Source organism: Nerophis ophidion, linkage group LG01 (assembly GCF_033978795.1).
Source record: "Nerophis ophidion isolate RoL-2023_Sa linkage group LG01, RoL_Noph_v1.0, whole genome shotgun sequence".
NCBI lineage: Eukaryota > Metazoa > Chordata > Actinopteri > Syngnathiformes > Syngnathidae > Nerophis > Nerophis ophidion.
The window spans coordinates 9,247,355-9,260,161 of record NC_084611.1 but is presented as its reverse complement, the minus strand read 5'-3'; the positions used below and the strand labels follow the sequence as shown (position 1 = coordinate 9,260,161).

At 47.0% G+C, this 12,807-nt stretch overlaps 1 protein-coding gene across 1 annotated transcript in view; it reads left to right on the top strand.

The window, feature by feature from the left end:
• Positions 1–11,588, top strand: part of malt1 (MALT paracaspase 1) — a 73,104-nt gene extending 61,516 nt beyond the window's left edge. Inside the window, 1 exon segment of the mRNA XM_061895560.1 lies at positions 5,578–11,588. Coding sequence (XP_061751544.1) covers positions 5,578–5,991 — 414 coding nt within the window. The 3' untranslated portion in view covers positions 5,992–11,588.
• The last annotated feature ends 1,219 nt before the right edge of the window (positions 11,589–12,807 follow it).

The window sequence follows — 12,807 nt, the reverse complement described above, 5'->3', positions numbered from 1 at the left end:
CATCGATTAGCATAGCATGTTAGCATCGATTAGCTGGCAGTCACGCCGCTACCAAATATGTCTGATTAGCACATAAGTCAACATCAACAAAACTCACCTTTTTGATTTAGTTGACTTTATCGTTGCAAATGCATCTGTAGGTTATCCATACGTCTCTGTGCCATGTAAAATGTGGAGACACTCTGGCACATTCAATGGGGTCTGGCGGCAGACACTTTGGCATCTTCGGGCCAGTGGTGCAACTTGAATCCCTCCCTGTTAGTGTTGTTACACCCTCCGACAACACACCGTCGAGGCATGATGTCTCCAAGGTTCCAAAAAATAGTCAAAAAAACGGAAAATAACAGAGCTGAGACCCGGTGTTTGTAATGTGTTGAAAATGAAAATGGTGGGTGTGTTACCTCGGAGACGTCACGTTCTGACGTCATCACCACATGAGTGATAAACAGAAAGGCGTTTAATTCGTCAAAATTCACCCATTTAGAGTTCGGAAATCGGTTAAAAAAATATATGGTCTTTTTTCTGCACCATCAAGGTATATATTGACGCTTACATAGGTCTGGTGATAATGTTCAATCAATCAATCAATCAATGTTTACTTATATAGCCCTAAATCACTAGTGTCTCAAAGGGCTGCACAAACCACCACGACATCCTCGGTAGGCCCACATAAGGGCAAGGAAAACTCACACCCAGTGGGACATTGGTGACAATAATGACCCAGTGGGACGTCAGTGACAATGATGACTATGAGAACCTTAGAGAGGAGGAAAGCAATGGATGTCGAGCGGGTCTAACATGATACTGTGAAAGTTCAAGCCACAATGGATACAACACAGTCGCGAGAGTCCAGTCCAAAGAGGATCCAAGACACAGCAGCGAGAGTCCAGTCCAAAGAGGATCCAAGACACAGCAGCGAGAGTCCCGTTCACAGCGGAGCCAGCAGGAAACCATCCCAAGCGTAGGCGGACCAGCAGCGCAGAGATGTCCCCAGCCGATACACAGGCAAGCAGTACATGGCCACCGGATCGGACCGGACCCCCTCCACACGGGAGAGTGGGACATAGAAGAAAAAGAAAAGAAACGGCAGATCAACTGGTCTAAAAAGGGAGTCTATTTAAAGGCTAGAATATACAAATGAGTTTTAAGGTGAGACTTAAATGCTTCTACTGAGGTGGCATCGCGAACTGTTACCGGGAGGGCATTCCAGAGTACTGGAGCCCGAACGGAAAATGCTCTATAGCCCGCAGACTTTTTTTGGGGCTTTGGGAATCACTAATAAGCCGGAGTCCTTTGAACGCAGATTTCTTGCCGGGACATATGGTACAATACAATGGGCAAGATAGGATGGAGCTAGACCGTGTAGTATTTTATACGTAAGTAGTAAAACCTTAAAGTCACATCTTAAGTGCACAGGAAGCCAGTGCAGGTGAGCCAGTACAGGTATATATGTATGTATATATGTATATAAAGGTATATACAGTACAGGCGTAATGTGATCAAACTTTCTTGTTCTTGTCAAAAGTCTAGCAGCCGCATTTTGTACCAACTGTAATCTTTTAATGCTAGACATGGGGAGACCCGAAAATAATACGTTACAGTAGTCGAGGCGAGACGTAACAAACGCATGGATAATGATCTCAGCGTCTTTAGTGGACAAAATGGAGCGAATTTTAGCGATGTTACGGAGATGAAAGAAGGCCGTTTTAGTAACGCTTTTAATGTGTGCCTCAAAGGAGAGAGTTGGGTCGAAGATAATACCCAGATTCTTTACCGTGTCGCCTTGTTTAATTGTTTGGTTGTCAAATGTTAGAGTTGTATTATTAAATAGAGTTCGGTGTCTAGCAGGACCGATAATCAGCATTTCCGTTTTTTTGGCGTTGAGTTGCAAAAAGTTAGCGGACATCCATTGTTTAATTTCATTAAGACACGCCTCCAGCAGACTACAGTCCGGTGTGTTGGTCAGCTTTAGGGACATGTAGAGTTGGGTGTCATCAGCATAACAGTGAAAGCTAATAATGTTCCCCTTTAAAACAAATTAACATTATTGCAATCAGTTGATAAAACATTGTCCTTTACAATTATAAAAGCTTTTTACAAAAATCTACTACTCTGCTAGCATGTCAGCAGACTGGGGTAAATCCTGCTGAAATCCTATGTATTGAATGAATACAGAATCGTTTTGAATCGGAAAAATATCGTTTTTGAATCGAGAATCGAATCGAATCGAAAAAATCGATATATTATCGAATCGTGACCCCAAGAATCGATATTGAATCGAATCGTGGGACACCCAAAGATTCACAGTCCTACTAAAATGTATATTGCTATTTCAGGAATTACAGTTCAAAATCACAGTAAGCGTGCTCCAAAACCAAAGTAAAAACATACTGTCTCATAGTACTGTCCAATATATGTATTATTTTATTATTACATATATTATATATCACATTTTTACAAAACCACTGACAGTTTTAATGTTTTGTATGATAACATTTTTAATTATGTTTCTATTTAAGTCAAATACCTCTACAATATAAGCTCTAATTATATATTACACTTAGACTTAGACTTCCTTTTTATTGTCATTCAAATTTGAACTTTACAGTACATATAAGAACGAAATTTCGTTGTATTAGCTCTTGGTAGTGCAGGATAAGAAAAAAAAGCAGTAAGGTGCAGATATAAATAAATAGATTACTGTACAGATAAATACATTGCACTTTTTCATATGCATCCAGGATTATGGATGTATGCTATATTGTCTTTTTTTTTTTTGTTCCAGCGAGTTCAGTGGATAATTTAATTATGATGCGTTCAAGAGTCTTACGGCCTGAGGGAAGAAGCTGTTACAGAACCTGGAGGTTCTGCTACGGAGGCTGCAGAACTTCTTCCTGGAGTACAGCAAGTGAAAAGAGTCCTTGGTGGGGGGTGGGAGGAGTCTTTGCAGATTTTCTGATCCCTGGTCAGGCAGCGGCTTTTTGCGATCTCCTGGATAGGAGGAAGAGGAGTCCTGATGATCTTCTCCGCCGTCCTCACCACTCTCTGGAGAGACTTCCATATAAAATTATATATGTATATATAATTGTATAATCCAGTGTATATATGTATATATAAGTGAAGTGAATTATATTTATATAGCGCTTTTTCTCTAGTGACTCAAAGCGCTTTACATAGTGAAACCCAATATCTAATTTTTACATTTAAACCAGTGTGGGTGGCACTGGGAGCAGGTGGGTAAAGTGTCTTGCCCAAGGACACAACGGCAGTGACTAGGATGGCTGAAGCGGGGATCGAACCTGCAACCCTCAAGTTGCTGACACGGCCGCTCTACCAACCGAGCTATACCGGCCCTATATATATATATACTGTATCTATATATATATAGATATATATATATATATATATATATCTATCTATCTATCTATCTATCTATCTATCTATCTATCTATCTATCTATCTATCTATCTATCTATCAGGTTCAAACACAGATGACATCTATTAGACAAGACAATAAGCAAAGGAAATCGAACAGACAGGATTCAATTTAGCTCATGAGGAGAGCGCCTGTGTGCCTGCACCCTCGTACAGCGTCGCCACAGGAGTTCCACGCCTCCTCTTTTATTTGGGTCTTTTCTGGTTACATAGCATTACATTACATTACGCAGCTGCTCCTAAGGGGAGGTGGTCATAAATAGCTGTTGCACTCGGTCATAAACGGTTCAAAGAAAAGGTGCCTAGAGCGAGGTCAGGTCTGCTCCCTCACTGCTTTGTAGATCTCGGGTCATGACAAGGTCTTCCTGCGGCTGTCCAATAGATCAGGGAGACCGACACCTCCATGTCGCTCTCCATTAGAGACAGGGTGAGAAGCTCTGCCATCCGGGAGGAGCTCAAAGTAAAGCCGCTGCTCCTCCACATGGAGAGGAGCCGGATGAGGTGGTCCGGGCATCTGTTCAGATCCCACCCGAACGCCTCCCTAGGGAGGTGTTAAGGGCACATCTAAACGGTAGGAGGCCCAGGACACGTTGGGAAGACTATGTCTCCTGGCTGGCCTGGGAACGCCTCAGGATACCCCGGGAAGAGCTGGACGAAGTGGCTGGGGAGAGGAAAGTCTGGGCTTCCCTGCTTAGGCTGCTGCCCCCGCGACCGAACCTCGGATAAGCGGAAGAAGACGGATGGATCGAAGTCGACTTCAAAGTAAAAGTTGGAGAGCATAACATCAGTGTCTAGTGAAATGTTGTCTTTTCTCCTAATTAAAAAAACATGTTTTGGTAAATTGTGCATATGGAAAAACTCAGAAAAATAGGGTGATCTCTGTTTTTTCATCAGTAAGTAAGAAGTAAGAAATGACAATTGCAGTGTAGGATTGTGTGTCCTGGTCGTGGAACTGTGGACCAGCTCTATACTCTCGGCAGGGTTCTTGAGGGTACATGGGAGTTTGCCCAACCAGTCTACATGTGCTTTGTGGACTTGGAGAAGGCATTGGACCGTGTCCCTCGGGAAGTCCTGTGGGGAGTGCTCAGAGAGTATGGGGTATCGGACTGTCTTATTTTGGCGGTCCGCTCCCTGTACGATCAGTGCCAGAGCTTGGTCCGCATTGCCGGCAGTAAGTCGAACACATTTCCAGTGAGGGTTGGACTCCGCCAAGGCTGTCCTTTGTCACCGATTCAGTCAAGGCGTTGAGGGGTTCCGGTTTGGTGACCGCAGGATTAGGTCTCTGCTTTTTGCAGATGATGTGGTCCTGATGGCTTCATCTGTCCGGGATCTTCAGCTCTCGCTGGATCGGTTCGCAGCCGAGTGTGAAGCGACCGGAATGAGAATCAGCACCTCCAAGTCCGAGTCCATGGTTCTCGCCCGGAAAAGGGTGGAGTGCCATCTCCGTGTTGGGGAGGAGACCCTGCCCCAAGTGGAGGAGTTCAAGTACCTAGGAGTCTTGTTCACGAGTGGGGGAAGAGTGGATCGTGAGATCGACAGGCGGATCGGTGCGGCGTCTTCAGTAATGCGGACGTTGTACCGATCCGTTGTGGTGAAGAAGGAGCTGAGCCGGAAGGCAAAGCTCTCAATTTACCGGTCCATCTACGTTCCCATCCTCACCTATGGTCATGAGCTTTGGGTCATGACCGAAAGGATAAGATCACGGGTACAAGCGGCCCAAATGAGTTTCCTCTCTCCCTTAGAGATAGGGTGAGAAGCTCTGCCATCCGGGAGGAACTCAAAGTAAAGCCGCTGCTCCTCCACATCGAGAGGAGCCAGATGAGGTGGTTCGGGCATCTGGTCAGGATGCCACCCGAACGCCTCCCTAGGGAGGTGTTTAGGGCACGTCCAACCGGTAGGAGGCCACGGGGAAGACCCAGGACACGTTGGGAAGACTATGTCTCCCGGCTGGCCTGGGAACGCCTCGGGATCCCCTGGGAAGAGCTAGACGAAGTGGCTGGGGAAAGGGAAGTCTGGGTTTCCCTGCTTAGGCTGTTGCCCCCGCGACTCGACCTCGGATAAGCGGAAGACGATGGATGGAAGGATGGATTGTGTGCCGTAATTAAATCTAAAAATTGTTATTATCTTTCAACTCTCCACTAGGAGGAGCTGGAGTTCACCGTGTACCTCAGGGGCACTTCGCCCGCCATGGACGACGACGACGTCTTCTGGACAAAAAAAGTCAACATCGGCAAGCCTCTCATCGCCCGCTTGGACCTGCATGAAACCACGCGGCAAAACAGCTGCCTGCAGACCTGCCTGATGCCCCACAGCCCCGGTCAGAGCCCCGCCACCGTGCACCGTACGCACCAGCATCCCAAGCAGCACCCTCCAGGCCTGCCGTCCCCGCAGTGTCACCACCTCCACGTGCCCGCCGTCGGTGGTGTGGAGCACGGCCACGACAACGCGGGCTGCAGCGAGGTGGCACGCAGCTCCAGCATGCCCATCGAGGCCAGCGACGACATGGACGAGCTGCAGACGGCGTTCATCAACAGCTTGCAGCTCCAGCAGTCGTGAGAAGGTGACTTTTAATACACTGAAATTCTTACTGTTAGGATTCACTAAGAATTGTTCATACTAGGAAAATATTTCTTCCAAAATTCCAGCCCGGAAGCAACAAGTTCGAATTAACATCCCTCCTGTATATATATGGACATGAGGCTCTAAATTTTTGGTAAAATCTAAAATATGTACAAAAAAAGCCATACAAAATTGCTACAAAAATGATTGTTGTGGAAGGGACGGCGTGGCGGAGTGGGAGAGTGACCGTGCACAACCCGAGGGTCCCTGGTTCAATTCCCACCTAGTACCAACCTCGTCACGTCCGTTGTGTCCTGAGCAAGACACTTCACGCTTGCTCCTGATGGGTGCTGGTTGGCGCCTTGCATGGCAGCTCCCTCCATCAGTGTGTGTGAATGGGTAAATGTGGAAGTAGTGTCAAAGCGCTTTGAGTACCTTGAAGGTAGAAAAGCGCTATACAAGTACAACCCATTTAATTAATGCTGCAGGATGTAAAAAAAAAGTAATTAAAAAAAATATTAAAGGCCTACTGAAATGAGATTTTCTTATTTAAACGGGGACAGCAGGTCCATTCTATGTGTCATACTTGATCATTTCGCGATATTGCCATATTTTTGCTGAAAGGATTTAGTAGAGAACATCGACGATAAAGTTCGCAACTTTTGGTCGCTAATAAAAAAGCCTTGCCTGTACCGGAAGTAGCAGACGATGTTCGCGTGACGTCACGGGTTGTTGGGCTCCTCACATCCTCACATTGTTTACAATCATCGCCAGCAGCAGCTAGAGCTATTCGGACCGAGAAAGCGACAATTTCTCCATTAATTTGAGCGAGGATGAAAGATTTGTGGATGAGGAAATTTAGAGTGAAGGACTAGAAAAAAAAAAGGCGATTGCAGTGTTATTAGATTAGATTAGATGGATTAGATAGTACTTTATTTATTCCGTCAGGAGAGTTCCTTTAGGAAAATTAAAATTTTCAGCACAATCCCATTCAAGATCAGACAAACATTACAAGGAGACAGAACAGGATCGCTCACGGGTCTGCCGGCTTCCAGCGCCCCTTACAAAAAAGATGAGATACAGGTAAACAAGGGGGGGGGGGGAATGGGATAAAAAAAATAGAAGATTAAAATAAAATAAAAAAATCGGTCTTAGCCTGGGCCCTGGGGAGGGGGGTGCAGACTGAGGCCAAGGGAAAAAAACAACTCATAGCCATAGAACACATCCCTCTTACATGGAGGGAAACATCAAACATCAAAGAACACAGAGGGCATTAAAGACATTAAAACAGCAGATACAACCAGACACTTCTACATACAGCTATGAATAAAAAGTAAAAGAAACATATCCACTGTGGTGGCCTCTGCGGTGTTCCACGCCATCGTCCGCTGAGGTGGAGACAGTATGGCCAGAGACAGGAGCAGACCCAACAAAGCAACCAAGACAGCCGACTCCATTCTCGGCCAGTGTCCAGTCCGCATGGATGAGCAAGGATACGTCCAAGGTGACTGAGGTGTCCGACACCTGCTCACCCAGCCAAGACACCGCGAAGACAGTATGGCCAGAGACAGGAGCAGACCCAACAAAGCAACCAAGACAGCCGACTCCACTCTCGGCCAGTGTCCAGTCTGCATGGATGAGCGAGGATACGTCCAAGGTGACTGAGGTGTCCGTCACCTGCTCACCCGGCCAAGACACCGCGAAGACAGTATGGCCAGAGACAGGAGCAGACCCAACAAAGCAACCAAGACAGCCGACTCCACTCTCGGCCAGTGTCCAGTCCGCATGGATGAGCGAGGATACGTCCAAGGTGACTGAGGTGTCTGACACCTGCTCACCCAGCCAAGACAGTATGGCCAGAGACAGGAGCAGACCCAACAAAGCAACCAAGACAGCCGACTCCACTCTCGGCCAGTGTCCAGTCCGCATGGGTGAGCGAGGATACGTCCAAGGTGACTGAGGTGTCCGACACCTGCTCACCCAGCCAAGACAGTATGGCCAGAGACAGGAGCGGACCCAACAAAGCAACCAAGACAGCCGACTCCACTCTCGGCCAGTGTCCAGTCCGCATGGATGAGCGAGGATACGTCCAAGGTGACTGAGGTGTTTGACACCTGCTCACCCGGCCAAGACCCAGCGAAGACAGTATGGCCAGAGACAGGAGCAGACCCAACAAAGCAACCAAGACAGCCGACTCCACTCTCGGCCAGTGTCCAGTCCGCATGGGTGAGCGAGGATACGTCCAAGGTGACTGAGGTGTCCGACACCTGCTCACCCAGCCAAGACATTATGGCCAGAGACAGGAGCAGACCCAACAAAGCAACCAAGACAGCCGACTCCACTCTCGGCCAGTGTCCAGTCCGCATGGGTGAGCGAGGATACGTCCAAGGTGACTGAGGTGTCTGACACCTGCTCACCCAGCCAAGACAGTATGGCCAGAGACAGGAGCAGACCCAACAAGGCAACCAAGACAGCCGACTCCACTCTCGGCCAGTGTCCAGTCCGCATGGATGAGTGAGGATACGTCCAAGGTGACTGAGGTGTCCGACACCTGCTCACCCGGCCAAGACAGTATGGCCAGAGACAGGAGCAGACCCAACAAAGCAACCAAGACAGCCGACTCCACTCTCGGCCAGTGTCCAGTCCGCATGGGTGAGCGAGGATACGTCCAAGGTGACTGAGGTGTCCGACACCTGCTCACCCAGCCAAGACAGTATGGCCAGAGACAGGAGCAGACCCAACAAAACAACCAAGACAGCCGACTCCACTCTCGGCCAGTGTCCAGTCCGCATGGATGAGCGAGGATACGTCCAAGGTGACTGAGGTGTCTGACACCTGCTCACCCAGCCAAGACAGTATGGCCAGAGACAGGAGCAGACCCAACAAAGCAACCAAGACAGCCGACTCCATTCTCGGCCAGTGTCCAGTCCGCATGGATGAGCGAGGATACGTCCAAGGTGACTGAGGTGTCCGACACCTGCTCACCCAGCCAAGACACCGCGAAGACAGTATGGCCAGAGACAGGAGCAGACCCAACAAAGCAACCAAGACAGCCGACTCCACTCTCGGCCAGTGTCCAGTCCGCATGGATGAGCGAGGATACGTCCAAGGTGACTGAGGTGTCCGACACCTGCTCACCCAGCCAAGACACCGCGAAGACAGTATGGCCAGAGACAGGAGCAGACCCAACAAAGCAACCAAGATAGCCGACTCCACTCTCGGCCAGTGTCCAGTCCGCATGGATGAGCGAGGATACGTCCAAGGTGACTGAGGTGTCCGACACCTACTCACCCAGCCAAGACACCGCGAAGACCGTATGGCCAGAGACAGGAGCAGACCCAACAAAGCAACCAAGACAGCCCACTCCACTCTCGGCCAGTGTCCAGTCCGCATGGATGAGCGAGGATACGTCCAAGGTGACTGAGGTGTTTGACACCTGCTCACCCGGCCAAGACACCGCGAAGACAGTATGGCCAGAGACAGGAGCAGACCCAACAAGGCAACCAAGACAGCCGACTCCACTCTCGGCCAGTGTCCAGTCCGCATGGATGAGCGAGGATACGTCCAAGGTGACTGAGGTGTCCGACACCTGCTCACCCAGCCAAGACAGTATGGCCAGAGACAGGAGCAGACCCAACAAGGCAACCAAGACAGCCGACTCCACTCTCGGCCAGTGTCCAGTCCGCATGGATGAGCGAGGATACGTCCAAGGTGACTGAGGTGTCTGACACCTGCTCACCCAGCCAAGACAGTATGGCCAGAGACAGGAGCAGACCCAACAAAGCAACCAAGACAGCCGACTCCACTCTCGGCCAGTGTCCAGTCCGCATGGGTGAGCGAGGATACGTCCAAGGTGACTGAGGTGTCCGACACCTGCTCACCCAGCCAAGACAGTATGGCCAGAGACAGGAGCAGACCCAACAAAGCAACCAAGACAGCCGACTCCACTCTCGGCCAGTGTCCAGTCCGCATGGATGAGCGAGGATACGTCCAAGGTGACTGAGGTGTCCGACACCTGCTCACCCGGCCAAGACACCGCGAAGACTCTCTGTCCCAGCGCTCAGTGCTAGCTCCGGAGTTCTGTCCCCTCATCCGCATCTCCTCCAGTCCCTCCAGAGACCCTGCAGCTGGTCTCCATGGCCAAAAGGCTCCCGGCCGGCAGATCCAGAAGGGAGGATTAGACACATTTACCAGGATAATTCTGGAAAATCCCTTATCTGCCTATTGTGTTGCTAGTGTTTTAGTGAGATTAATAGTACCTGAAAGTCGGAAGGGTGTGTCGACGCCAGAGTCTCTGAGGGAAGTCACGGCAGCTACAGCAGGACGGAAGCTCCGCTGATGTCTCCGGTAAGAGGCGACTTATTACCACAATTTTCCATGTTCGCTTGACCGCTCTGATCCATGGTAAAGCTTCATCTTCAGGAATTTTAAACAAGGAAACGCCGGCTGTGTTTTTGTGGCTAAAGGCTAAAAGCTTCCCACCTCCATCTTTCTACTTTGACTTCTCCATTATTAATTGAACAAATTGCAAAAGATTCAGCAACACAGATGTCCAGAATACTGTGTAATTATGCGATTAAAGCAGACTTCTTATAGCTTGGATCGGGCTGGAAAATAATGCGCTCAGAGACAGGAGCAGACCCAACAAAGCAACCAAGACTGACGTTTTCAACACGACACTTCGCGGGAAATTTAAAGTTGCAATTTAGTAAACTAAAAAGGCCGTATTGGCATGTGTTGCAATGTTAATATTTCATCATTGATATATAAACTATCAGACTGCGTGGTCGCTAGTAGTGGCTTTCAGTAGGCCTTTAATATTAGGAGCTGAGATAGGCTCCAGCGACCCTGAAGGGAATAGGCGGTAGAAAACGGATGGGATGGATGGATTAATATTAGCAAGTTTCACACAATTGCATTCTTTTAACACAGCCAGTAATATAAAATAATATTAATAAATACAATGAAATATACATTTTACATAATTTTTATAAATATATATTTTTGTTAACGTGTAGAATGGCCATTTTAATTTTGGGTATGTGTTGAAAAACGCCTGTTATAATGTACAATGGAGTCAGTACTGGACGCAAAGACAGCAAAGGAGTCCAATTTACTGAAATGTGAATTATTTAAAAAAAATGTAATTATAAACACAAAAACATTCTACTTAAGTGTAGTTCCATGAAGCACAAAAATAGCAGACAAACACTGAATAATTCATGTCTGAGACTCGCAGGCCACACACGGTATAGCTCGGTTGGTAGAGTGGCCGTGCCAGCAACTTGAGGGTTGCAGGTTCGATTCCCGCTTCAGCCATCCTAGTCACTGCCGTTGTGTCCTTAGGCAAGGCACTTTACCCACCTGCTCCCGGTGCCACCCACACTGGTTTGAATGTAACTTAGATATCGGGTTTCACTAGTCATTAGAGAAAAAGCGCTATATAAATATAATTCACTTCACTTCACACTCAGGGTCGCCAGTAAATGGGTATGGGTACCTGGGAATCGATAACGGTAGCAATTTTTGGTACTTTTGTGTGTGTTGAAAAATGTAAATTGTTTTTGATAATAAAATCTCATTTTTTATTGCAACGTTTCAAAATGACTTAATTATTAGAACTGCCGTTCAATTGTTTAATCTTGTTTTAATATCACATTTCAGAGTCCCGTTTGCAGGTATGACACAAAGTTGCAATTGCAAGTCCAAGATGGCAATGGTGTTCAGTTTATGGCGTGTGGGTTAGTTCAGTTTTTGCTGTCTGTTGCACCCTAAAAAGTGTTAATACTTTAAATAGTATACCTACATCCTGGTAACGTGCTTCTCAGTTGTAGATGTCAGTAACAAATTTGAAGGTGTTGAAATTACCATGCATAATCGAAAATGCTTACCATGAATTAATTAACGTGGACCCCGCCCGACTTAAACAAGTTGAAAAACTTCAGTTTAGTCTTTGCTGTCTGTTGCACCCTAAAAAGTGTTAATACTTTAAATAGTATACCTACATCCTGGTAACGTGCTTCTCAGTTGTAGATGTCGTTAACAAATTTCAAGGTGTTGAAATTACCATGCAACTTTGAAAATGCTTACCATGAATTAATTAACGTGGACCCCGACTTAAACAAGTTGAAAAACTTATTCGTGTGTTACTATTTAGTGGTAAATAATATGGAATATGTGCTGTACTGTGCAATCTACTAATAAAAGTTGCAATCAATCAAATCAATTAATGCTAATCAGTCGCATGTCAATAGCAAAGCTAATGTATATTAGCATCAGGCTAGCGTTTTTTTTTTTTTTAGAAAGGTGAAGCCTTACTCTACTTACGCTAGAGCGTAAGTCAATGTCTTTGTTGGTATTGAAAATTGCTACATTAGGTAAAAGTAATTAGTATGCTCTCAGTGCTGCTGGAGTGATCGCTAAGTGCAAAGAGCGCAACCCAGGCACCGTAAAATGCACTGTTTAATTATTCGCGGATTCGATGCTGTACGACCGATAGTGCCCAAAAAAAGTACCGGATTCGGGACCCATACCAAGTCACCACCTCCTAATCGCTTTAGGGGCCCCTGTTTTGCATGAAGAAGTGCATGTAAAATGTCAATTGTCAGGTTCAAACACTGATGACATCTATTAAAACGGCAGGGAAAGGACTATACTCCCGGAGATGAGTGCCATGTACAGTTGTGATCAAAATGATTCAACCCCCACACAATTTTGGTGTTTTAGCAAGTTGGACATTTATTCCGTATTTTGTTTATAGTCATATCAAATAAAGATGCATTAAATAGACAAATGCAACTTGAATTACAACAT